Source organism: Sparus aurata, chromosome 17, assembly GCF_900880675.1.
Source record: "Sparus aurata chromosome 17, fSpaAur1.1, whole genome shotgun sequence".
NCBI lineage: Eukaryota > Metazoa > Chordata > Actinopteri > Spariformes > Sparidae > Sparus > Sparus aurata.
In genome coordinates, this window is record NC_044203.1 from 28,501,231 (window position 1) to 28,526,543 (window position 25,313).

General features: G+C 40.8%; 1 protein-coding gene across 2 annotated transcripts in view; it reads right to left on the reverse strand.

Annotated features, from left to right (window-relative positions):
• slc9a1a (solute carrier family 9 member A1a) overlaps positions 1-25,313 on the reverse strand; it is a 40,171-nt gene that overhangs the window by 13,655 nt on the left and 1,203 nt on the right. For both annotated transcript variants that reach the window (XM_030393937.1, XM_030393936.1), the window contains exons 2-6: positions 11,478-11,950; positions 9,545-9,795; positions 7,151-7,368; positions 6,082-6,284; positions 754-843 (exon numbers count right to left, since the gene is read on the reverse strand). In XM_030393937.1, coding sequence (XP_030249797.1) covers positions 754-843; positions 6,082-6,284; positions 7,151-7,368; positions 9,545-9,795; positions 11,478-11,950 — 1,235 coding nt within the window. The remainder of the gene's footprint in view (positions 1-753; positions 844-6,081; positions 6,285-7,150; positions 7,369-9,544; positions 9,796-11,477; positions 11,951-25,313) is intronic.

The window sequence follows — 25,313 nt, forward strand, 5'->3', positions numbered from 1 at the left end:
AGAGCCATTAAGACAGCCAGCTCTTCTAGCCTCAAGCACTGGTGACTTACTGCAAAGAGCCCCAGAGAGAGCTGTGAGTGACTGTGAGTGTCAGTGTGAGTGTGTGTGTGCTTCTCTGAGCTGTATTAAAAGCTTTGCAACACTCAGGGATTGTGGGCCATGGTGGTCACCCACTTCATGTCTTACCAGAAGTGGTGGATTCACGAAGCTGTGTCTGTGAGTCACTTTATAATCTTTAGGCTGACATTCCCAGGGCTGCCCCAGTGCACAGTGCAGTACAACATATGAGATGTAGTGCCACCACACAGCCAGTAGGTGGAAGCAGCAATCAAAATTTAATAAACTAAATGGCTTCAGAGGCTTTATTACTGGAAACAAGTGTCACATTTGGATTAATCACATTTCAAATAAGAGAAGCTGGAATCAGAGAATTTTGACTTTTTTGACCCAAACTGATAAAATGAGTATAGTTGGTGTTTAACTCAATAGCTGCTGCAGCTCTAATGTGAATGAACAAAAAAAGACAGGAAGTGAGAATGCATTGCTAGAGCTCAATAAAGTAGGTCGGTAAAAGAGGAAACTGAGGATGTTATCAGTGTCTTTTTGCACGTATCAAATTTATACAGAAGAAGTCTTTTCAACACTTCATTTATCAGCCTGCGCACCAAAAGGCTCTGGGTCATTAATGTGAATGAAAAAATCATCAGATTCTGACCATGAAGGTTAAGGCTGGTTGAAGGGGAAAAGATGTACCTGTGTGTGGATTTCTTCATTAATGGAGCGCTTGGCCTCCTGTTTCTTCTTCACTGCCAGCAGCTCCACCAGGGGTTTGATGGTCATACCCTGCAGGGACAATGAGCAGAACACAAGATTATTCATTGTAACTCCTCCTGACCTAAAGAATCACAGAATCTATGTGAGAGTGAAATGAGATGGTTGGATGTTAACCCTAACCCTGATCCATTAATCAGAGTAATGAACAACCCCAGGCCCGTCCATATTCTGATCCCAGTTGTGTCACTTCTCACTATCTGGCACATTTTCCACGTTTTGCAATTGCTGATTAACAAACACAGCAGGTCTTCACACAACAACCCTGTTGTCAATGTAGCTGTTAATCTCTCAGCTACTTTATAGGGTGAAAATACGGAACATATCTCACCTGTAAAAATCAACATCCATTGCATTATTCCCTGGACAGACATTCTCTGCAGTAAACAAGTGGGTCAGGGGCAGGTTAGGGAAAGAGATGTTTCTTGCAACAATAAATTCAGCCCAATATTCACTGTGACCAGTAGGAACAACATTCTCACTGTATCACTGTATTTTGCAAATAAAATGTTTGTTTCATAGACCGACTGTTTGGTTTTGTTAGTGAACCAGTAAGTGCAAATTCAAATTTGAAATACTAATCAAATACACACATGTAAGAAGCTTTTTGCAAACAACTGTAGCTGGTGATGATACATGATTGTGATGTCTCATTATCTTATTATCAGCAATACAAAAACAACATCATAATGTGTTTCCATTGTTCCCTGAGCAGATATGCTTTGCAGTATACAAGTGGGTAAGGGGCTAATAAGACAAGGAGATGTTTCTTGCAACAACGTATTGAACTTAAGATAAACCCTGAACTACAGAAGCCTTTAACGGTCATGGGTCAGATATATCATTCCCTCCGTTGTCCCGTGATAACAAGTTTTCTCAAGTTTTTATTTATGTCATTGTTACAGAATAGCAAATCTTTTTTTCAGAGAAAACAGGACAATTAATCCGTGATCTCAAGAGAGTGACATTAAACAATGTGAATGCGCTTGAACTTGCTGTTTAGGGCTTCAACACTGAACTGCTAGAACTATCACTATTGTATTCTCAGGTGAAATGTGATCATAAACACAACTGATAAGTACATGGTCCAACATCAGCTACTAACTACTTTAATTGTGTGTGCACATCGTGTTTGTTCCTGTGAATATGGCTGTAAACCAGGGATTGAGGTGTTTGTTAACACTCATCTCATGTTAATAAGCAAACAACACACTCTCTTTTTCGTGTTGAGATTTTTATTTCAAATAGCAGACAGTGTGTCTCAAACTCATACTGGTGTATTTCTGGTTAGTTATTAACAGGACTAAGAAAATAAATACACTGCCACAACAGAATGACTCCAGGAATGCAAAATCAAACATCAGTCTGATGTTTGGCTACTGTTACATTACAAGCAGTGCTGTGTGTGTGAGTGTGTGTGTGTGTGTGTGTGTGTGTGTGTGTGTGTGTGTGTGTGTGTGTGTGTGTGTGTGTGTGCTCATGCCTATCTGCACCTTATAACTCAAGCTTATCATTCTGCTTCTTAAAAAGATTAAGACAGCCATCTGGCTCACTGTAATAGTCTGAAGTGGATGACTGATGGTTTCTGCTCGTTAATCACACCCAGTGCCACCAGACACGCATACAGAGGAACCTACACTACTACCACCTAATTCTTATTTCAATTAAAGTACACAAAAAACTACACAATGATATCCAATGACTGTATTCATTCTTTTACCAGAAAACACTGATATTTAAAGGTCATCCCACATGAACCCCCCCTTAGGGCTAATCATTTCAATTTACAGAACCATCATTTTACCGTGGGGGAATATAAAGTCTCTTTTAGAAATGAAGACCAGAGATATGTTTATCATTTAATGGATTTAAATGTTATAGTATGATTTATTAGGAGGTGTATTTATTTTTTCTGGTTTGTTTATTACCCTGACATATGTTATGTGTATATGTTATGATGCTGACAGTAGCTATTTGTTGATGTATCTCTGCAAAAGATACTGTTGAAAAATACAAAAAAAGGTCACAAAAAACAAATTAATAATAATCAATACAAATAATTAAAGCATTCCATTCCAGGCCTATATAAAGGCAGGTTCACAGGACAACATTTCTTGAATCCGATTTTTCATCGAACGCAGACACAGCCGTGTTAACGTGAGAAAGAAAAGTAAGGAACAACGTGACGATATCTGTTTATCAGAGACAGCATTTTTCTGAGACAGAATATACCAGTCGAACGAAATGGAGTACTCTAGCGAGTGCCCCACAGACATGTCTTGGGAGAGACTTATCCAAGAGCTCAAAGACACCAGAGAGCAGCTGAGGAAGCAGAAAACCCTGAAGGAAATGTACATCAACAGGGGGAAAGAGACCACAAATCAAAATGTGAAAGAGACCACCAGAGAGCTGGAGCGGCTGAGAAAGTACAGCGATGATGTAACTCTCAGCAACGCAAAGATAGCTACTCAGGTGAGGGACAACACCAGGCAGAAGAAGAAGAAGGATCTTCATAAAGGTTACGAGGAGCTGAAGGTTGCCCATTTAATCACCAAGGAGAAGTATCAAGCTGACCTCCAGGCGAAGAAGGACAAGAACAATCTTCTTCAGAAAGGACTGGATAAGATCAGTGTCTCCCACAATGAGATCAGACTCAGGTAATTATTATATATTGCACATATTGCACATAATATGACAGTTACTGTGAATATGTTTACCCTTAAACTAATCTTATCTTATCTTATCTATTCTTATTTTAGGTATGAGACTGATGTCATTGAAGTCAGACAGCAGGTTGAGACTCCAACACAAGCTTCAAAAGGAATCCCAGCAAAGAAAGATCCCTCAACAACAACACAAGGAGCTGGAAATGGCACAAACATCCAGCCAGGAGAAGGTTGCTGCTGAGCTTCAGGTGGAGCAGCAGAAGAACAACCTTCTTCAAGACAAACTGAACAGGATCAGCCAAGGGTATGAATTGGAAGTCATCACTGTGAGACAGCAGGCTGAAGGTCTGCAGCGGGAGCTTGAGAAAGAAGTCAAGGCTCACCAGCATGCTAACACAGTCAGAAACTGAAGGCTAATATGTCAATGCAAAGTTAAGTTTATCACGTTCAATGGGCGTACTTTAATAATAATAATAATTGAAGCAGCAAGCAGCGATGAATGGGCCCTCACAGTCCACGCATGTCGGGGCATGCTGCGTACCCGGCCCCACTGCCGGATTATTGCGTACGCATCTCCTAATTGTCCGTGTTTCAGACAGTGCAGGAAAGGGTTAAATGTAATATCCTGTGTCCAACATGTGGTGCTGTGACTATGACGGTGGTGGAGGTATTCAGGGCGACATCGTTTACATGTGTGATGAATTTGGTGTACATGGGAAATTGTATGTTGAAGTTATAAGGACTTGATGCTTTATGGCGAAGCATGAAAATGGATCACACCATGACACCCATCATGTTTGACGTAGGCAAAAGCTTATGATAACTTTTCATCTTCATTGTTTGAGGATGATACTGAGTGAATTGGAAGTCTGTGGTGTTAAATTTGTAAGAGGAGTTTGTAGAAGGCACGGAAATGGAGGGTGAAACAGGAACTTTTAATCAAAATGGCCCACTTCGTGTTGGACTGACAGTTTGGTACCTCAATGTTTTTTGTGCGTCTGGTCATGATACATATGCATACCGAATGTCATTCATGTATGTGCATGTAGGAGGCAGGGCTTGGATTTTTAAGATTCCAGGGGGCGCTATAGAGTCCCCTGGTAACACCTTTTGTCAGCTATCGTCAGGAGGGCACTGGCAATAATTCTAGCAAGTTTGGTGTTAATCCAACCAACCGACATGCAACACTTCCTGTTTTGAGCAAAAACTGTAGAAAGTTGTCATTTAATAACTTGAGTATTGTTTGAAATATCAAAATTCTTTTGATAAATTTTTGTCAGAAGGGTCCACAGATGCTGTGTGCAAAGTTTCGTGCAAATCGGTAAAATTGCCTGGGAGGAGTTCGAAAAAGTAGGTTTGCAACATTTGGCCAATTTGCGATAAAAAAAAAAAAAAAAAAAACAGTAGGCGGCCTATATTATGAGATTTGGCACAATTCAGTAAACCCATGTATATAAGGTTTTTGAATGGGCGATAAACCATATGGCAGTTATAAGCCAAAATGCACTTTCCTTGATTGCAGCGCCGCCTAGTGGTGGAAATTCACAACGATAATAAATTATAAACCATTTTCGGCAAGTGGGACCTATATTCCAAGTTTGGTGAGTTTGGGGTATGTTCATGCAGTGAAAAAATGCAATGATTTGGGACAAAAAAGTCGTCATCCGAAAAACAATAGGGACCTCGCAGGTTTCCCTGCTCGGGCCCTAATTATACTAATAATAGTTGCAGTAAGCGATGACACCTAACCAGACATTCATTCAACCAGCCAATCAGCCTAAAAGCATTGACAGAAAACCCAGATCTTAATGCTGTTAATTTAGGATGATCCAATCAGGTGAAAGGCAAAACAAGAAAAGAATGTCATCTACTATAACTCACACTCAATCCCACTCTTGTTCACGAGTCATATTTTTATCCAACTCAACGCTACAGGTGAAAGTGGCCTCTGCCCTGTCTGCATCTGTCTCCGCATCCGACTGCTAGTGCTGAATCCACAGCATGAATAAAACATGTTTCTAATCTTGCCTGAGGAGAAGAGAACATGTCTTCAGGGTTTTATTTTAGCTGCTTCCATTCTAGGCCCAGTTCCCATCCAAGAATCTTCCTACAGTTCCTCTATGAGATGGGTTTATCTGACAGGACTGTATAATCGCAGCCTGTTAGTCTTTATCACACCTTCATGTACAATTTTTGCATGTTATCTTGGAACTCAGAATAATTGTGTCTCTAAATGAACGTTTCAAATTCTTTCTGCATATGTCTCACATTTGATGAAAGGATTTTCTTCCTCAACTGCTGGTACCTTTATGATATATTCTGTTGATTTGTGTGCTTACACTAACCCAAACAATGCTCAAACCAGAGAAAACCAAATTATTTTTTGGTTTTCCATTAGTTGCCTGCTGCTATATCTTCCTAGCTACAGACTGTGCGTTCAATTTAACAAAAACTGATGTCGCGCATTGATAATTGTAAAAATAACATCCCATAATAAGGTTTGTAGGAGGCCACAACAAAGCAAACCAGGCTGAGCGACAAGTTTTCCATTTAGACCAAAACATGATAAACTTGGTACTTGTACCTGAACGAAGACCGTGAAGAAGATGACGGTGATGATGGCGGTGAGGAACATCTCTCTCAGGGGGAAGAGTTCCTTTTTCAACAGGAAGCCAAGGGAGAAGGCGATGGCACCTCGCAGGCCACCGTAGGCGATAATGAACTGGTCCTTGGTTGTCAGTTTGACAATGCGGAACTTGTTGATCATGTAGGTCAGACCTACCACACCTGGGAAAGGACAACGCAGAGAGTCTTTGTAGCTTTGTGTGAGCATTACAGACATTGGTCAAATAGCATTCTTTCAATTCTGTTTCAGACATCAGTGCTCGACAATAAAATGAAAGCCTATGAACGTTGAAATAATATTACTTTCTGTCCTATAATGTCTTTCTGCCTGAAACACAGCTCAAAACACTTAATTATGCTTTAAAATCAGTAAGCCGTACTGGAGAAGATATGTGATTTTATAGTAAAAGACTTTCAACCTGCGAAAACACCGGAATAGTGCTTTAACTGCTGAACAACCTGCATGATTATTGATGGCAACAATGCAGTCACGGACATCCCATTTGGAGAGTTTGTTCAAAACCTCATCAGCCACTGAGACTAAAGATGCTAAATCAAGACGGTAACTCAGTATGTCACGGCTGAACAGACCTCATCATTCTTTCACTTTCTCTCTCCAGCAACACTAATAACTCTAGCATGACAAATCATCAACAGAAGGACTTGTGACAGTCTGAAGTCGACATGGAAATCCTCGGTGGCACTTCCTCTGAATGCTGTGTGGTGAGACAAGATGGCAACACTGACTCCAGTCAGCGTTCCTGTTTCCCTCTTTTTACACAAATCTTTCTTGTTCACTTCAAAGTAAACTATAATACATTTACCACCTTTGAATGAGTAAAGCGTTTCATTTTTGCACTTGTTGATTTGCATTTGCAAATTTGAAGTGACTGTCTCATGTAGAGGTTTATCAAAGAAAGCAGATCACATTATCAAAGAGATCTTTCAAGAATGAACCCCCTAAAAATTCAAGCTGTTTCCCCTGTATACCATGACATTTATTTGTAAAATACTGAAGTGGAGCTGACCTATGACCCGGGCCACCAGACACAGAATGACAGTGACAGTGACGAAGGTCCAGTTCCAGTCGTGTTTGCCGTCAACCGTCGCCACACCCAGAAAGATGAAGATTAGTGTCTCGCTGACACTACTCCACATTTTCAGGAAGTACTTGATGGTGGTGTGGGACTTGTGGGATATGTTGGCCTCTACATAGGGTCGCATCACCGCCCCACATGCAATCAACCTGGAAGGAGAGGAGGAAATCATTTCAGTTTAAAGATATATACATGTAGGGTGATAAATGTAATTTATTTAAAGCTGCAAGCAGTGATGAACGGGTCCTCGCAGTTCACACGTGTCGGGGCATGCTGCTGTCGGGGCTTGTTCATGCAACACCTTCCGTTGAGGAAGTTGTTCTTTTATAATTTGGTGGCCTGCTCCTGCCGGTATTAAGTACTGTACGCTCAAGTCAGAAGAACTCCCTGCAAGCTGCATAAGGAACAAATTAGAAGACTACACTGTGTGACCCTAGAGACTCTGAAACAGGGGTTTGTATCCATTAGCAAGGCAGAACTGCCCTCTGGTAGGAAAAGATTATCACATTTTTCAGCAGGTGTGACGTATATTCCAAGTTTGGTGAGTTTTGCGGTATGTTCAGGCAGTGAAAAAAACGATCATTTGAGACAAAAAAAGCAGTCACTTGAAAAACAATAGGGACCTTGCAGGTTTCCCTGCTTAGGCCCTAATACTATATAATAAATGTAATATTGTTGAACATATGATTAAAATGAAGCCTGGTAAGTTTGATCTATAAATGACATGATAAAGTCAGAAGCGGTGGTTTGTCTTGAGTTGTCAGCAACAGTTGCATCACAGTTTTCCACTAATGGAGCCCTGTAGTAACATGATGTCCATCCCTGTCCTGTGACCACTTCTCCATTCCATTCTGGTGTCATGCAATGTTTCTATGTCAATCATGTGGAGGTCAGAACTGAAAGACATCCATGTGACCAATTAGCCACAGCAGCTGCTCGGCATTCACCTCCATTCCTCCTCAGTGTCTGTTCTGGTTTGGCTCTGAAGGCCTTAGGGAAACAATGAAAGGAATTCACACCAGTAAGCTGTTTCACTTCTTCCTTATAAACAGATAATGTGGGGAGAAAACACCTCAACAAATCGAGTTTTTGATGTGAGGTGCAAGAAGACAGCCACAGGCTTCCTGAGAGATTGTCCTTGAAGTTACACATCCTCTGGCCTTGATTCAGAGGAGAGACTCTGTATATCATCTCCTCCTGTCTGCAACATCAATAACTCCCAGCCCCTTAAAGAGAAAATGGATTGATACGTACTGGAGGAGCTGATGAGAAATTACCCCTCAAGGAATGTTGGGATGCCAATAAATACTGGTTTGTTTGTGGTGTCGCAAGGTCAGTTTAAACTGGTTATACAGAGATGTATAGTTGACTTACTGTCATTGGGGAATGACAGTAATAGATTTTTCCTGCAGTCGCAGGGTTGTATATAGAACTTGAGATCGAATCACGGGGGGAAGTTCCATATATTAAAAAACATGTGATACAACAGGGATGTCCCTGCAACAGCTGGAGTATTTCACAGACACTGGAGAGCAGACATAACACACTGGGTATTCAATTTATACTGTAAATGCTGAACCTGTATGAAGAAGCTCACACAGCGGCACCATCACTGGCAGTCTCGATGAATGATGATGCATGCTTACATGCTGTCATTGTTCTAACATGTTTTAAAGACATCTAGTGAATGCAAACATATGGGAAAGAAAACTATATATATTAGATATACCAGTTCATACACACATGTAGTGTATCTATTTGTTTTGATACAGCTTAGTACATATGTATACTAAATGTATTTATCATTGTGTTATAGATGTTTAAAAAGAAGTAAACCTGATTTAACAAGACTTTGAGTCTACAGCCACACTAGTAGCTCAGTGAAGCAGAGATAAATGCAAACCTTACATTCTAACAGTGACAATGTGAACACACTGATGTTTATCAGGTTTGTTTGCATTGTCCAATAATCTTACAGCCTGTGTCGTACAGTAAAAAGTTTTCTATTTGATTGTCAGTAAAATAAAAAGATTTTTGGTCTGATGTAGCATGTAATCTGCAAAATAACTAAAATTATAAAATAAATGTAATCAGTACAGTACAATATTTGCCTCCAAAATGTAGTGGAGTGGAAGTAAAACGTAGCAGAAAACAGCACATTAAAACTGCCCTCAAGTACAGTTCTTCCATCATTGCTTATAGAACATTTCGACCAAATAGTTCCTTGAACTATGGAACCATGGGAAGCAATGATGGCAACTAAAAAAATTCCCTTTTGTGTATTATCTCATTGTTATGTTTCTTTCTCTCTATATAACCACTTACGCCATGATGCCAGAGAGGTGGAACATCTCAGCTGACAGGTATGCCATGTAGCTGTACACAAAGACAAAAAGCGGCTCGATAACACGGGTGTGGGAGGTGAAGCGTGAGGTGAAGGCAGCCAGGATCCCATAGATAGCTCCAACCAGAACGCCACCACACGCAACTACCAGGAAGGAGATGATTCCCAGGACACAATCCAACACCGTCACTGTGCCAACCTCTGAAAACTCCTCAAACAGGTGGTACAACACCTGGGAGAGGGAGAAGGGGGAGAGAGAGGGGAATGAAAAAGATTGAACAATAAAAAGACAAAATATTTAAATACTAAGTGTTACATAAAGCCTCTTGTAATGCCTGGCTGGCTAATCTTGCAGACTGCCAATTGTTCAAGACTGATGAGCTCTGCTCCGGCTCTCAGTAGAGCTTCTACTTAATGCTGGCAGCCGTCCGGCTTGTTTAAGTGTGCACTGAAGCCAAACTTGTTGATCAACATGTGACCTAGAGACAATGGTGCTCAGTGACTGAGCAGGTAGAGTATGTGAGGAATACACTGGGGAGGATTTAAGAAAATATTGAGCAGACTATTAATATAGGCAAATGTTATCTGATGTCAAAAACACTCATTGTTCAGACTGAAGTTGGTGCCTCAGGTAGCTATAATTCCAGAATTAAAGGTAACATTATACCGTTGATGATACTGTTTGGGAACAGGCCAGCTAACAGCTGGTGTGCTGTAGTGTGAGCTGAGGGCTGTTGTGTGGTGACAGGCTAGTCAGTGGATCACTGGCTGCGTGTTGACAGCTTAAGCTGTAGTTTCAAGGCTAACGGAAGCAGAATTCACAGTTTTTTATTTAATCCAATACACAATCTGATCTGATGGCAACCACCAGTGTCAGTTTTTAGGTGCTACACAGCCTGCTGAGCCAACACAAAATGTTAAAATTGTGTCAAAATGTCCTCCATACTAGTGTTGTCACAATACTTTAATATCTGACTTTGATACAATACCTTGAAAAATATAGATATTTGATACAATGTTTGATGCTGCAGCTAAAACTGACACATTGACATTGTGTTTCATTAAAATAATAAGCACAACAGCATATAACCTAATTTACTTCTGACCATAATCGAAGCTGTTCCTATCAACTGAAAATATGTCTGAGATTCCTGAGGCCTGATAGCTCTGAGGAGGATTAGCTTAGCTTTAAGAATCACAAGTGACAACAACAGGACAACTCACTGATCAACATCTTAACTGAGTCATCTTGCATCAATATGTCACGGATGTTGAAATGAGCTGTCACCATCATGTCGAAACTCTTTATAAAAAGGTCAGCATGTCGGTACTTTCAGTGATTTGCTAAATTTGTTGTTAGCACTTTTCGTTAGCACTGCACTGTAGCATCACTTTCATAAAGGCATGCTTGTATCCTTTGCCTTTTTTTGTCTATTTCCCTCAAATGTTATGTATTGTCAAACAGCACTCCTACCGTTTTCTTTGTCAACCAAAACCAGTTGCAGACGCTCTGCGACTACCATCTTTAATGAGCTGTAACACCAAATGGAGTGAATGAAATGTGTATTGAGAAGACAGCAGTTTGAGTGAGTGAGAGGAGGCAAAAACACAGCTGATACCAGTGTATTGAAATGGTTTAAAATACTCTGTTTAGATATGAATTGAACAACATACTTTTATATTATTACCAAGAAAAGAAACAGTGTTGTTATTTTTTTGGACATCAGAGGTACAATCAGAGGTACTCAGTTACAGCTGTAATGAGGATACAGGAGCTACAACCAAGGGCTCACATATCATATGTATACTTAACCGAGAGCAGACTAATCTTATCTCAACTAGTCTCCCTGATTGGAGCACCGGTAAAACAATAAATGCATTCTGTCACAAGAAATTTACGCATGAAAGTCTCACCACAGTGACAGCATCGTTGAGCAGTGATTCACCAAACACCAGGATGTGCAAAAGTTCATTTATGTGGATCTCCTCAAAGACAGCCAGGACAGCAACAGGATCCACGGCCGATACGATGGAGCCGAACAGCAGGCAAGGCAGCAGCTCCAGCTGGTGGAGGTTGGATGGATTGGCTGGCTGGATCTGACACACAGCGTACAGCAGGCCCCCGATGAAGAAGGCATTCCACAGGGTACCAATAACAGCAAATATCAAGATCGTGCCCAGGTTCTCCATGAACGGACGAATGGGCAGGAAGTAGCCAGCATCCAGGATGATGGGAGGCAGCAGGCAGAGGAAGAAAAATTGGGAATCCAGCACCGGGGGGACTTCTTCTCCAGCCAGTTTGATGAGCCCCCCCACCATCAGGCCCACCACAATCAACAGGCAGCTCTCTGGCACAATGCCCGATAGCCGAGGGATCAGGTGGAACCCTGGGAAAATGGAAAGAAAAGATGAAATGCAGTGCCATGGAGGGAGACAAATAATGAGGGAATTTGTTTATTTAAGCCTCAACAGTATTTGTGTGACTCTGCCTAACTGGAAGTGTTCCCTTCTGTTTCCGCATTTTATAAAAGACAACAGTGGAAAAGCACACGGAATATATGCCCACGCAACACTGACAGGGCAATCAGTTGTGACATGCCACACTTCGGTGAGCACTAGCACCACCCAGATGGCAAAATTCTAACGTCTGTTTAAGATTTAGCAGCCAACATTTGTAGGAAATGCAGAGGAAAACACTTCAGACCTGATATAACAATCCATCCTGAGTGGTCACATCTCAAGAGACAACATGTGATCAGATATTTCTCTTTCTCTCTATATATGCAAATAAACACGTACATCGCTGGGAAACATAATGTTTTCTGCACAAAGATCTCATACAAGTCATGTATAAAATTAGCAAATTATCAAGGAGTCCTAAATAGTTAAGAATTTGTTGAGGCCAGCGTTTCAAAAGGTTTATAAAGTTTCTAATAACTCAACAATTCACAAAATTGAGTTATTTCTTAAGAGAGTAGGGGATTTTCTTCAAGGGGAATAAAAAACCTGCCTATCTGTGCGACTGATTACTTTATTTGTGTGTTTACTTCAATATCTTTATTATCAGCTGCATAATGTCTCAAATATGTCCTCAATGTGTCATGAGGGGCATCCTCAACCGTACTTTTGATTTTGTGAAGGCTGTAGCAACATGTTAGAGCTTGCCTGTCAGTTGCTGTTTTATAAACACACCATTCAAAGGTGGAGTGAGAAATTCTGGAGAAGGACAAGTCGATTGTCGAGTTTGATTACCAGGCGCGGAAAAAAAAATAACACTTTTGTTTGGCGAGCCATCAATACCATATTGTGCAGCTCTATCCCAAACAACAAAATAATGAGAAAATAAGACAGACAGGGAGCAGGGTCTTTAAAAAAAAACATAAAGAGAAGACAGATTACTTCAGTTTGAGTCCATATATTCCTGCATAGTTTACTTTTAACATAACACATACGTAGTATCTCTGGTCTCAAAGCTGTTGATAGGTAAAAACACGTTTGCTGTATCTTGCGTAGTTTCCGGTATTATGCAGAGCTGAGGTCATGGCATTGTGAATTCTCCAAGGAAAAAATGGAAATAGTATGCAAAACATTTATTGTTGACAAATCTCCAGATGACAGTAAACCAGCCAAGGCTGCAATTTAAATACCTCTACCACGAGCCCAACTCCAAGAGATGAGAATGAAAAGAAAAGCTTTCAGCTTCATTTGTCGTCCTGTTTACTTGCTAATCCAATTTTGGAGATTGGAGTTTCGCATAATCAAAATAACCTTTTGCAATCATCTCCTACATGGCTCTCATGTCACAGCACAAGCAGCTCTGCCAGTCCCCTGAGACCGTTTATGTTAATGCTTTTACAAGTACTCACACTTAATGCCCTACAAATTACAAAAGCTCTCTGAACAAGGATGATATGGGACTATAAACACAATCACCCTGAGCTCCATGAATAGTTAAGAAAGGAAGATGAAAACTCCAAACAGACAGCAACGTGTGAAAAGTCTTTCCTGAGCTATATTTACTGTACACTACTTCAGCAGAGGGATGCATCTGTTATCCAGCTGGCACTGTAACAGCTGACGACACGGTATAATAACAGAACACAAACATACACAGAAATATGAACCAGATACGGCTACATGCTCACATGCAGGCTATACTGTTTTACAGGGGTGGACAATATGAAAGATAATAGATAATATCAATCATAGTGGAACATGAGCTAGCAGCATTGCAAATATATATGCCACTTTATTAACATTAACAAGTTTTTTCCAATTTTACAGACTTGTGAAATGATATCTGATGGTAGAAGCTCTCAGGTGAATATGCCAACTGTTTTACATTACCTGCAACAAAGGGCCTCAAAGCCCTGATGAATGACACAATAGGACCTATATCTTCCACTCTCTGTCTGTGTGTGCATGTGTGTTTATCCTGGCAGCAGAACCAGCAGGACTGACGTGTTAACTGAGCCATGTCAACCTGTTGCTTTGCACATCTGCTCTGAGTTACAGCAAATAAATGGAAATATGAGATTTGATTGCCATGCACACAGAATTTTAACCCATGGTGCTGCTGAAAACATAGACAGCAGCATGTGAAACTATCAATAACCGCTATAGAGACCATCTGGCACAGTAGAAAGGCGTCATTTTTTATTCGAAATCCAAACATTTGTTGGAACGCAGGGTGAAAAGTTCACATTTCAGACATTATAACCTGTGTAATGTACAATCTATTCGCGCATTAGGGCTGTTAGTGCGTTTGCCTTCTAATCAAGCAGAGGGCGCACTAAAACGCTAGGATCAGCTTGACCTATCACATGCTCTTTTGACCAATCAGTTAACTGAGCTAGTGAGCAGAGCTGTCCTGAGCAGACAGTAACCACTGGCATATATGAAAAACAATATGTTTATACAGCTTAACAATAAGATTTGCTACAGGAAGAGTGAGACACATGTCAAATTAGACGGGCTGTAAAGTTGATAAAGTAATTACAATAATGATGTCGTGTTGTGGCGTCATTACAAAATAGTTCGACATTGGTTTCTGGCCTTACATAGTCGTCACAGGCTGTGTCCTCTCCTGAACAGAGACAGGTGGGACAGGCGGGTGACAACAGCTCAGGCCGGCTCCAATTTTCTTATGTTTGCACAACGAGGAACATGGAGCAGCTAATTAATATTCACGCATTAGCACACATCACAGGTTGTTATGTAATGCACAGGTCTTGCACAAATACTGCCAGCAAACAAGAATTTCCACAGTGCAAGTAATTGACCATACAATTGAGAAATAGGCGCCAGACATGTATATGACATTCATTTTAACATTTCAGTTTAGCAGGGATTTGTCTTACGTGTATGAAGATTAGTATCAACTCTCTGAGGGAATACACGGCCTCTGAGGGAGGGAGAGGGGTGTTTATAGTTGGGTGGCTTGAGGACAGCACCATTAGTGTTTTCAGCACACAAGCTCAACAAGTGTATGTCTGTGGATTGTACAGCTGCATGCAGCTGCACATCTGGATTTCTTAAGAAAGCGAATGAGGAAGCCTTTATCTTAAATGGTCTAGGGAGACCTAATTTCCCCACAGTGAGATCCCAGAGGCTCAGGACTCTTCTCTTTCCAATGCACTTTATAAGAAAACAGGCACCAACCACAGATCCACAGAGGCTTCCTAGCCAGGTCGGTTAACAAAGATTTTCTGTGATAACTGCTTGCAACACAAACTGAATCCTTTTGTGACTCTCCTGTAGGGATATCTGTCAAGCAGGATGTAGATTCCACAGCTTGTTTACAGATTTTAAACGGCACAATGTCTCCTCAGAAGAAACCATCTATCTATTTACTTGAGGCTTCAAAATGAAAGCTAAATTAGCACCATAAATTAGCTCATTATGTTCACATTACCTCAACCCCCTATAGAGGCTGTTGCATAATTAAAATGCTTTGCCTAAAAGTGACACCAACACTACAGAGATCTCTGATCAGTGATGGGGACACCACATTAGACAAGAGGGTGTGCATACCTCTAGTTTGGCTAATTGATTCCACGATTGACAGAAATGATTGGAGTGACAAGCTTTCTACAGAAACGATGCCCAGGTGAGTGTTTTATATAAAACTTCTGCCAATAAAATGAGCGTTAATATCAGTTTGTTATCACCTTGGTTGATTACAAATGTGAGTGAGGAATTGCAAAGAATTTAAAGATTTCCCCGTTAACAACTTTAACTAGAATGGCACTCAGCAGAGCGCATATCTCTGCCAAGGCCCAGCAGTCCCCTTCAAGTTAATCAAGGATAATACAGTTTCCAACTCGATAGTCCTGTTATCACTCTAAATCTAAAACCGCCAATAATCATAATTTAGGGTCACCAGATCTAGGATCCACTTCAAAATTGTACTCACTCAGATATCAGCCATACCATACCATACGCACGATTTCTTTTTTTTTTAATCAAGATCCATGCATTAATCCCTGATTATGTCAACATTTCCATCTCACAATGTTAAAGAAGCTGAGAAAAAGTACCTGGATCTGTCCATTTATCTGGATTTGCACTAAAAATGTATGGGTTCTATTCTGGGCCGAGACACATCCTCCATCTAAGTATCATGAACATCAGTTCAGTAGTTTTTGTGTCATCCTGCTGACAAACCAACCAACGGACATGGGCGAAAAGGGAGAGGTAATTAAGTTACACTGCCTATATGTACATAAGAGGTATTCTAAATACATTACTGTATATCAACCACTCTCTTTAATGGAAGACTGTAATGTTCAGTCTGTTGCAGATGGACAGAGAGCAGCAGATGGCAGTGCGTACACCAAGGTGTTAAGGTATTCAAAGAATCAAGGTTCGCAAACAAACAGCATTTACTTCTGCAAGTCAGATCTTGATGAGACTTTGCATCCATTTGACATTTGGCCATATGGTTGCACCACTGTCCTCTCATATGAAACTCCATGAAGATCACAACTTGCCACTGTTATGCAAGAACTGACATCCTCATGCTGAAAGCATGTGCGTGGAAAAATACAGAAAGGAACGCTCTTTACAATTTAATTTAAATAAACAACTTGAAAAGACACACGTGCTTATTTTCAGCATGCCCACAGGGAGTACTTACAATGGTAGACAGGTTTTCACACATTCAAACACCTAGGAGTGGCCTAGTTTCACAAACTTCCTCTGCTGAGCAGCTCTGGTTTTATGTTTCTACAGAGCAGTTTGACCCATAGGAGACCTTCCGGTTACAAGCAAAGTTTTTTTAATACCCTTGATAAAACTTACTTCAAAGGTCAACTTTATGGAAACAAGCATAACTGAATCCAGAGGGTGGCATGGGAAACCAAGTGAAGTTATTATTAGAAGACAGGGAGTCCCATAATCCCTTGTGTTAGGCGGTTTTCCAAGTGACATTAAGTCAGCAAGGGTACTTTTGGCTCATAGCTTTCACTTCCTTCAACATGATCCATAAACAGGCCAAAATGAAAGAAGTCAGTGATAAATATTTACAAAACTATGAGCTTCAGTATCAAAACGTGAGCTAGCATTTTGTGTAGGCTTCCTGTCACAGATTCCATGGCAAATTCAACACTATGACTTATCTTTCCAAATATTTAAAGATCTTAATTCTTTCACAGCATGAGATCTCACATTCTTGAGTCTGTATATATTGTGAAAAGCATTTGCCTAGAACCTTCTCAATCAGTGGTTATAGGAAATGATTTTTAGCTTTTGTCACATAATTTTGAACACTGCAGTGAGTTCCTTGATGTACCAGTCCATGTTGCTCACTTCAGCAGAAGTTGTGAAATAAGGTTGCAGGTAGGGCTGCACGATTCTGGAAAAAATGTGAATCATGATTTTTTTGCTTAGAATTGAGATCACGATTCTCTGGCACGATTTTTTTCACAAAATGTTTATTACACTGATGAACTTGAACAAAACAAAAAAAAACATGATAGTATGGCAGATACTACTATGCCTCTGCCAAAGCAATGTTTTTTTGTTCATTTCAAGTTCTATCATTGGATGAGAAATTATTTTTACACAAAAAAAAAATACAAAACAATAGTCTCTCAAGACGAGAGGGCATCCTTTTATACCTCATGTTGTACAGTGTTTATTGGGGCCGTATCTTATGCTAGGTGATATGTGATAGCTGCTGTGATCTGCTTTCTAAAACGGAGGCATAATTTTCTTCCTTTTCCAAAAGCCGCCTCAGAGGTAGAGGTAAACATGTAACGTGACGTGACGTGAAGCCCGACGTTGGGCTGTGAGCAGTTGACAACGAATTTGTCTTCAAAATAAGAGCTTTACATTACACCCCATTGGAGTTTAGAGCTGGGTTCTTAGCGGAGGGCTTTTAATTTGAAAGTAGCGACCGTTCCTAGATTGTGGCTACAACAACAAGCTAATACAACCATGCAGCTAGAGATCGAGGAGACGCTAGCATCTCCTGATCTCAGCGGCTGTCCAGTTGCTCATCTAGCAGGCGAGGCGGAAATAAGTGGAACCTCCGAGGCGGGAAATCGGCGGACCAAACCAGACCTCCAATTCGCCGCCCTCTGTCTAAAACCGCGGACCTAGCCGCCAAAAGGACGGGGCAGATTGGCGGCTTGCTGCCCCGTCTAAAAACGGCTTCCACTCACTCCTTCCAAACACTTAACTGCAGGCGGGCTTCCGCCACTGTCACTCCGTCACGTGTTGTAAAGGCGCTTTACCACAGGTTGAGGGAGGGGGCAGCGGCAGTGCTGCGTTTGGGGGCGCTTCAAAAAATCCGGGAGGAAAATAGGAGCATTTGTTTGTGATTCAGCTCGAGATATAAAATGCTTCAGAATCGCTGTGTGTAGATATGAGATCACGTGTATGTGTGAATCGAGATCGCGATTCTTTAACGATTTTTTGTGCAGCCCTAGTTGCAGGAATGTTTTTTTTTCCTAATTCACAAGAAGTAACTAAAGTGACTCTGTAAGGAAATGTATTGACACAAACCCCTCAATAAAAAGACGAGCACAGTAAAGTCCTCAAGGAAAGGGCAGACAGCTCACGACTGCATGGACTAAATTAATTACTGCTGGCGCCTCAAGCAGTGGCACACTCAACACTGCATCCAACAGTGACACCCTAAATGACCCATTATCATTAATGTGTGACCAGGAGGAACAAGTAAAGACTGCGCCTGCTGGAGACAAGAACCCATTTCAGCATCAGTAGTGACCTTAGCTAAATGTAAAAGCTCTCAGCATGTCCAGGACCTGCAGGGAGGGACAAAAGACTCAGTGGAGGAAGCCGGGAGCGTCCAACCTCAGCTGAGTGGTGACAGTTAACACATTCTTTAATCTCTACTGCATGACTCCAATTACAGCCATCAGTACTCTTCACGGGAAGGAGATAAGATAGTGGAAAGGAGGGCAGTGAACTTCAAAGACCACCTCATGGCACACAATTGCAGTGCTGTCAGGACACATGTATGAAGGGAGATAAGCAGTGAGTATGAAGAAAACTATATTTTACACAGAAGGATTTTTATGCCAGATTCCTGAACTCTGAGAAGACTGCTTGTCAATTACAGCAGCCACTGTGTCACTGCCCTACTTCCTACTGAGAGACTATTGCTGCAAGGTTATTAAAAACCACTAAAGGGTAACAGCTCTTTCACATCTGCATGTGTACCCAGTGACAGCAGAGCCTAGCACTTGCTACACACGATCATTCCCAAAGCCAGGAACTGTGTCCTGTTGCCAGGTGACTAATTGTACACTGCTGGCAACAAGATCGGCTGGACCAAGCAAGCACAAAAGAGAGAAAACATTTAAACAGTCCTTTTGTTGAAGAAGGTGATTGATGATGCATTCAGTTTTTCCTAGAAATCAAGATTTCACACTGGTGGTGGTTCACTGGAAGGTCGAGAAACACGTGCATGTCAGAGTGATGCAGGCCTTCTTCCTGACAACGGTGCCTTTGTGAGTCATTGTTTGAATGTATGATGCAGATCATTGTGCTCCTCAAGTTGCTTGTGCAAGGCCAGTGTTGGTTTCAATTATTAATAATGACCTGCTGCTGGTATATTCCAGTATGACACCATATCTGCACAATACTATCAGCTCAAGTGAGTGAGTCGTCACCAGGTTAACATCACAACATATCTGCTCGATCCTTATTACACTTTACAAAGACATCTTCCACTATTACAACAGAATGGAACTCAGTTCAGTGACAGTATCAAATGTCTGTTACAAGCAATTCTGTACACAGGCCCAGCGATGAGTGTCTCATGATTAAAATTGAAAGAAAGTAAATGGAGAGAAAGATTCGACTTTCGGAAAGACTGTAGATACCATTGGTAAATCCAACTTTTTTCAGGTTATCTGATAAGAAATGCATGCAACAATGTGGCACATGGACAGAATGGAGAACCATCAAACCAATCCATACTAACTATACTTTAAAGCCTAGTTTACTGAATGTCTTAGATATTAAAAACATATGGAACAATTTTATTAAATAAGAGGCAAAGACATCCCTTTCTGAGACAAAGGGCATGTCACATATCAGATTTTATTTAAGAAAATGTAAAAGTTCTGTGCTAAGTCATAACCTAAGTAACACATAGGTATAGCTTGGGAAACATTGAGCATTGCCAAGGGTGTGGTTTCTTACCTTCCCACGCAGGCATTATAGATAAGGGCAATACTAAGGCCTGTATTTCCTGATGGGTTTGCCAAATCCAGTGCATTTACTCATAGGCAGACATATATCTTGCCTAAGTGTAGCCAAATCCATGCACCAGAATCAACCAAGGTTTGACTGTTTCAAATTTTATCGAAACTATTTAAGGAAACATCTTAACTATAGCAGGAGGTACTGGGAGAATGCAGACATAACACCCTTCTAAAGTGAACTCATTACTTTAAGAACTACAGGGGAGAACTTGTTTATGAGTGTCTTGCTACTTATTACAAGGTACTGGGAGGGACACATTGTTCAAGAAGGATTACATAGGTGGTGAATGGGTCAACCCAGTGATACTGATAATGTTTCCAACCTCAGTTATTATCAATTGTTTACTATAGATAAAGCAGTCCTTAAGAGAATAGGCAGGTCTCTAAGGAAAGCATTTACTCTGCGTACAATCAAGCTAAACCACTGCAGTATTCCTGAAATCAAGACATAATGGATCTTAGAAAATTTTAGTACACACTGTGAAAGTAGATTCAGGATCACTGATTAATGTTTGATAATTACAAGACAAAAAGTTTACAGCAATATTTAACACTGATGAATGATCACACTATGCCTGCAGGAGTTACCATTCTGGGCTGCCACAAACATGTGCTATATCAACAATGACAAAGTACACTTTTCTCAGCTCACACTCACAGAATCTGCACTTGTGTGCCTACTCACAGTGAAGTGTTTCACTGTCAAAGCTCTGGATCTGCACATGCAAGCTGTTTCCTTTCAAGAATGAATGAGTATAGTATTCCTGCATTTCCCCTGATGTCATTTCCTGCTGTCTAGATAAATAACAAAAACACAAAACAACAAATAAGAGCCCCTTAGATCATTCTTGCTACTTGCTAACATAGTAATCACAGTAATAAAAGATTCATTTACTTCAATCATCTTTGCTCATGCAGAGCCATCCTCAACAAAACTCAAGAAGTGCCTAACTTAGAACAACAACATGAGGATGTTTCCACCTGTTACTTTACATACAGCCATGTCTTACCAAACACATTTCAACAGTCATTATGTTGAGAAATGACTTTTCTGCTTTGAGACATAATCTTCTGGGAGAGAATCACAACGCATCATAAAATAATTTTACCCACAACATGCATCAAAATACTACAAGTCTGTTTTATAACAAACAATTATATTTTTAATTTGCACAGCCAAAACATTCACAGCAACTGCGGTCATAAAAGCTGCACTCGAGCTCAGAACATTTTCACTGCAAGCATAGCATGATCTTGCTCACTTCTCTCCAAAAAGTAAGACGCTAGCTAAAGTGGTTTCATATGTTGCACTGTTGTTGATAACTTCAAAAACCTTTTTTTTTTCCCAAAAAAATGTTCCTTTCACTAGGACTCTAGCTGAGGGTGACTCTTACTCACAGGAACCAATTGTTCAGGTTGCTGTTCAACTCCCACACCAACAAAAACTATACTAAGATAACAACAACTCTGTATGTAACGGTGAATGGTTTCCATGGAGCTTCACATTTTAATAACACGCCTTCTCTTCAAATGGTCCGACCAGTTGTGAATTATACATGCAAGGTGAAACTAAATGGACTTGTCAGACATGTTGCAAGGAGCCTCGCTGGCAGGAGGTCAACATGAAAATCAAGCAATATCACAGCCACAAAGGTTTCTATCAAAAGGTGTGTCACCTCATTGCCCACTCATATATTACAGGAGAATATTATCAGATCTGACTTAACCTAAAGGTCAATTTGAAAGTCAGTGCCGCGAGGATGTTTGTTAGGGCTATAATCTGTTGTAGACATTACACCCTACTAAAGTGAACTCATTATTTTTTTATAACAGCAGGCAAAACATGTTTATGGGTGTCTTGTTACTTATTACATTAACAAAAAGAATGTGGAACAATGTCATTAAGATAAACGCTCGTTAACAATATTTCTTCCTGATTATAACTACTAAGATCCTGTCAATACACACCCTTCCTCTTAATACAGGAGGGGAAATGGTATCACTCCATGACTGTGTAGCAGGCATCCAGTGCCAATTATGGCTTTTGACATCAGTTGATAAAGAACAGTTATTTCTGGTCTGCAGCCTAATTACAGGTGTCCAAATAGAGGAGGATGTCTCATAAATATAAAGACATCCCCAATCGCTTTGACAGTGTTAGGGCATAATCTCAGTAAAATAACATCCCCGGGGTTATGATTTATATGATAATCTGCTGCACTGGGTATAATCAATCCAAGAAAAGCAGTCATGTGAAAAATAAGGACAGAAAGGCACCATGCACACAGGCGGGATTGCTTAAGAGATAAATGCACCAAGGATGTGCTTTTAGCACTTTAGGATATGAGGTCCATGAACATGAAGCAGACGCTGGACTGAGGCTGAGCAGTGTAGCAGCCACATTGAATTACCCACATCCCATTTTCAGCCATCCTGGGATAATCAGAGGCTTAAGGTCACCGCTGTCTGCAGCTGCTGACAGCCCACACACTCATCCAGTCTCATTTCTTTACTGTCTCTCTTCCACTGCATACACTTTCATCACTCCTTGAGCTAACTCTCCTTCGCCTGTTCACTCCATGCCCTTGAACTGCAAGGAGCCACCGGGGCCAGGTGGTCCCGCTCTGCCTTTCCTCTCCCCTGAGACACTGGGCATCTCGCCCAGACTGGGAGGCAGTATCCTTCCCTGGCTACAGGCTGGTGCTCAGTCAGGGCACTGATGTCACTGGCAACTGACAAGCTGCTGGCTCTCAATTAAAGATAGCAGGGGGGACAATGCAGCGTTCTGTGGAAAGCAGGGACAGACTGATCATCAGCCTGGCCGATCATAGGGGACCGATATTCAGCATTTTTTTCGATTATCAGTATTGGTGATTTCACTATTAACGATCAAATACACCAATACTTTGGCTCTCATGCAGCATCTTCTTTCACAACGTCCCGCCCATAACAGTATCTAATTGGTAAAACATCACAATTATTAGCCTATAAACAATAAAAAAAAATATATGAATCTGCAAAGTAAAATAAATAAATAAAATAAATGTGATGGAGAGGAAGAATAAAGGAATCAGGAAAAGGAAATACTTGAGTAAAGTACTTGAAAATTGCATGTACTGGTTGCTCTAAATGTTGACACCTACAGCAAATGTATATATTATATATATATAAAATTCAGTTATTGGTCTCCTGGATTTCTATTAATCTGTGTCAGTATCGGCCCCACTAGAATGTAAAGTATATACTGTATAAAGAAAGAGGAAAGAGACAAGATGTAAAGGAGTGGAGAGGTCAGGAGTGGCAAAGGGTGACGAAACAAAATACGCTAATGCAAAAGAGGAAGTAAAAAGCTGGATTGAAGTATCTAATTGTGCGCCACAGCTGGAAACAAATGCCGAAGAAAATCATGAAGCCATTCATCTCAAATATGCTTGTCGCTTTTGATTCATCCCATATGACAAGGCTGCGACGCTCTGACTCACACAAATGTAGCAGGAGGTTCCCCTCTGTGTTGAAAACCTGCCGGGTCCTTACAGTCCAACAACCAGACTGCTGCAGAACGCTGCTTAGTCATCACTGTGGCAGAGAGTAAGTACAGCACTAGAAAAAGACCCTCTCACTCCACATGAGGCTGACAGATCTGATGAGTAATCTGCGTGACCAGCAGTATAGATGCATCCTCTGAGTGACCCACTGAATGAGCACTCAGGTTTAAAACTTGTTCGGTCAGCGTAACGGCGGTAGAATTGGTGTGCAGAACAGGGACGCAGCTGGGGGTGCTGAGGGGTTAGTCTTTATAATGACGTCATGGTAAATGGTGTGCAACATTCATACTGTATCCATTTGGAACATGTATCTAATTGTTATTAACAATAAATTTGCACTACAGCAGACGGCAAACTTGAACACCAACCTATTATGGGTGAAAAATTCCCCAAACTCCCTCATAAAATTGCCAGGAGAGTCAGGAGAAAACTTATAAACTTTTTTAAGCACAATTTCTGACAAATGCATAATCATCTGGGCCTTCTTATGAATTCAGCGTATGTTATAGCCTTGTTTTAGGGAGCGCCGCAGCCCCATCAGCACCCATACTTCCTGCAACACCTATTGCAGGATAAAAGGCGGCAGGGTGGTCTGGCGGTCAGAGGTCATCCTGAACCGTTGACTGATAGTTTTGATCTTTTCTGTCAATCATTATGAGCACATTAATAGCCGTCTCTGCGGGCTTGCAATCTTAATTAAGACTTGCATGTCTGGTTATCAATGTTATCTCTGCTGTGGATAACTGAGTCCATTATCTGATCACCAGGCATCCTGTATGCTCGTGTGACCCGGTCTTCGCTTTATGCGGGTTTGTATCAAAGAGCAGTCAGATAAAACAGACAGACCGGCCTTTATTGTTTTTGATGCAGGGTACATCAGCAGATAGGGCTGTACTAAGCTAACCAACTAGGGGATCTGGCTTTTTCAGGGCCCATACCAATACATCAAGGAAACGGAAAACTGATGTTAATTTGCAAGTAAAATAAAACTCTTTGTGCCAAAATTGTGACAACAACCAGTGATCTATCACTACTAGAAATCCTGTAGTTTGATCCAGTCTTCCATGAACAGTCTGATAAAAAAGACTTGTGCCTGTACGTCTACAGCCTATTAACAGTAAAGAAAACATGAATCTGCAAAGTAATTAGAATAAAGCAGAAGATAAAGGAAATACTCCAGTAAAGTACTTGTAAGATGTACAGTAGTTTCTTTCGATCACTGGTTATTCTATATATTCGACACTAAGATAATGTAAATGAATATCTATAAGTTAATACATCGGTTTAAATATTGACCATATAGGTCACTTCTGTATCTGTAAATGTGTCTGGAATGTGCTAACCTACCTGCGGAGACTACACCTGTACTAACCTAGCTAGCATTTCCTGGAAAGGCTGAACTCAAAAAGCCGGGCTTCAAGGCAGCGTTTAATAAGTCACCAAACGAACATGACATCCACATGATA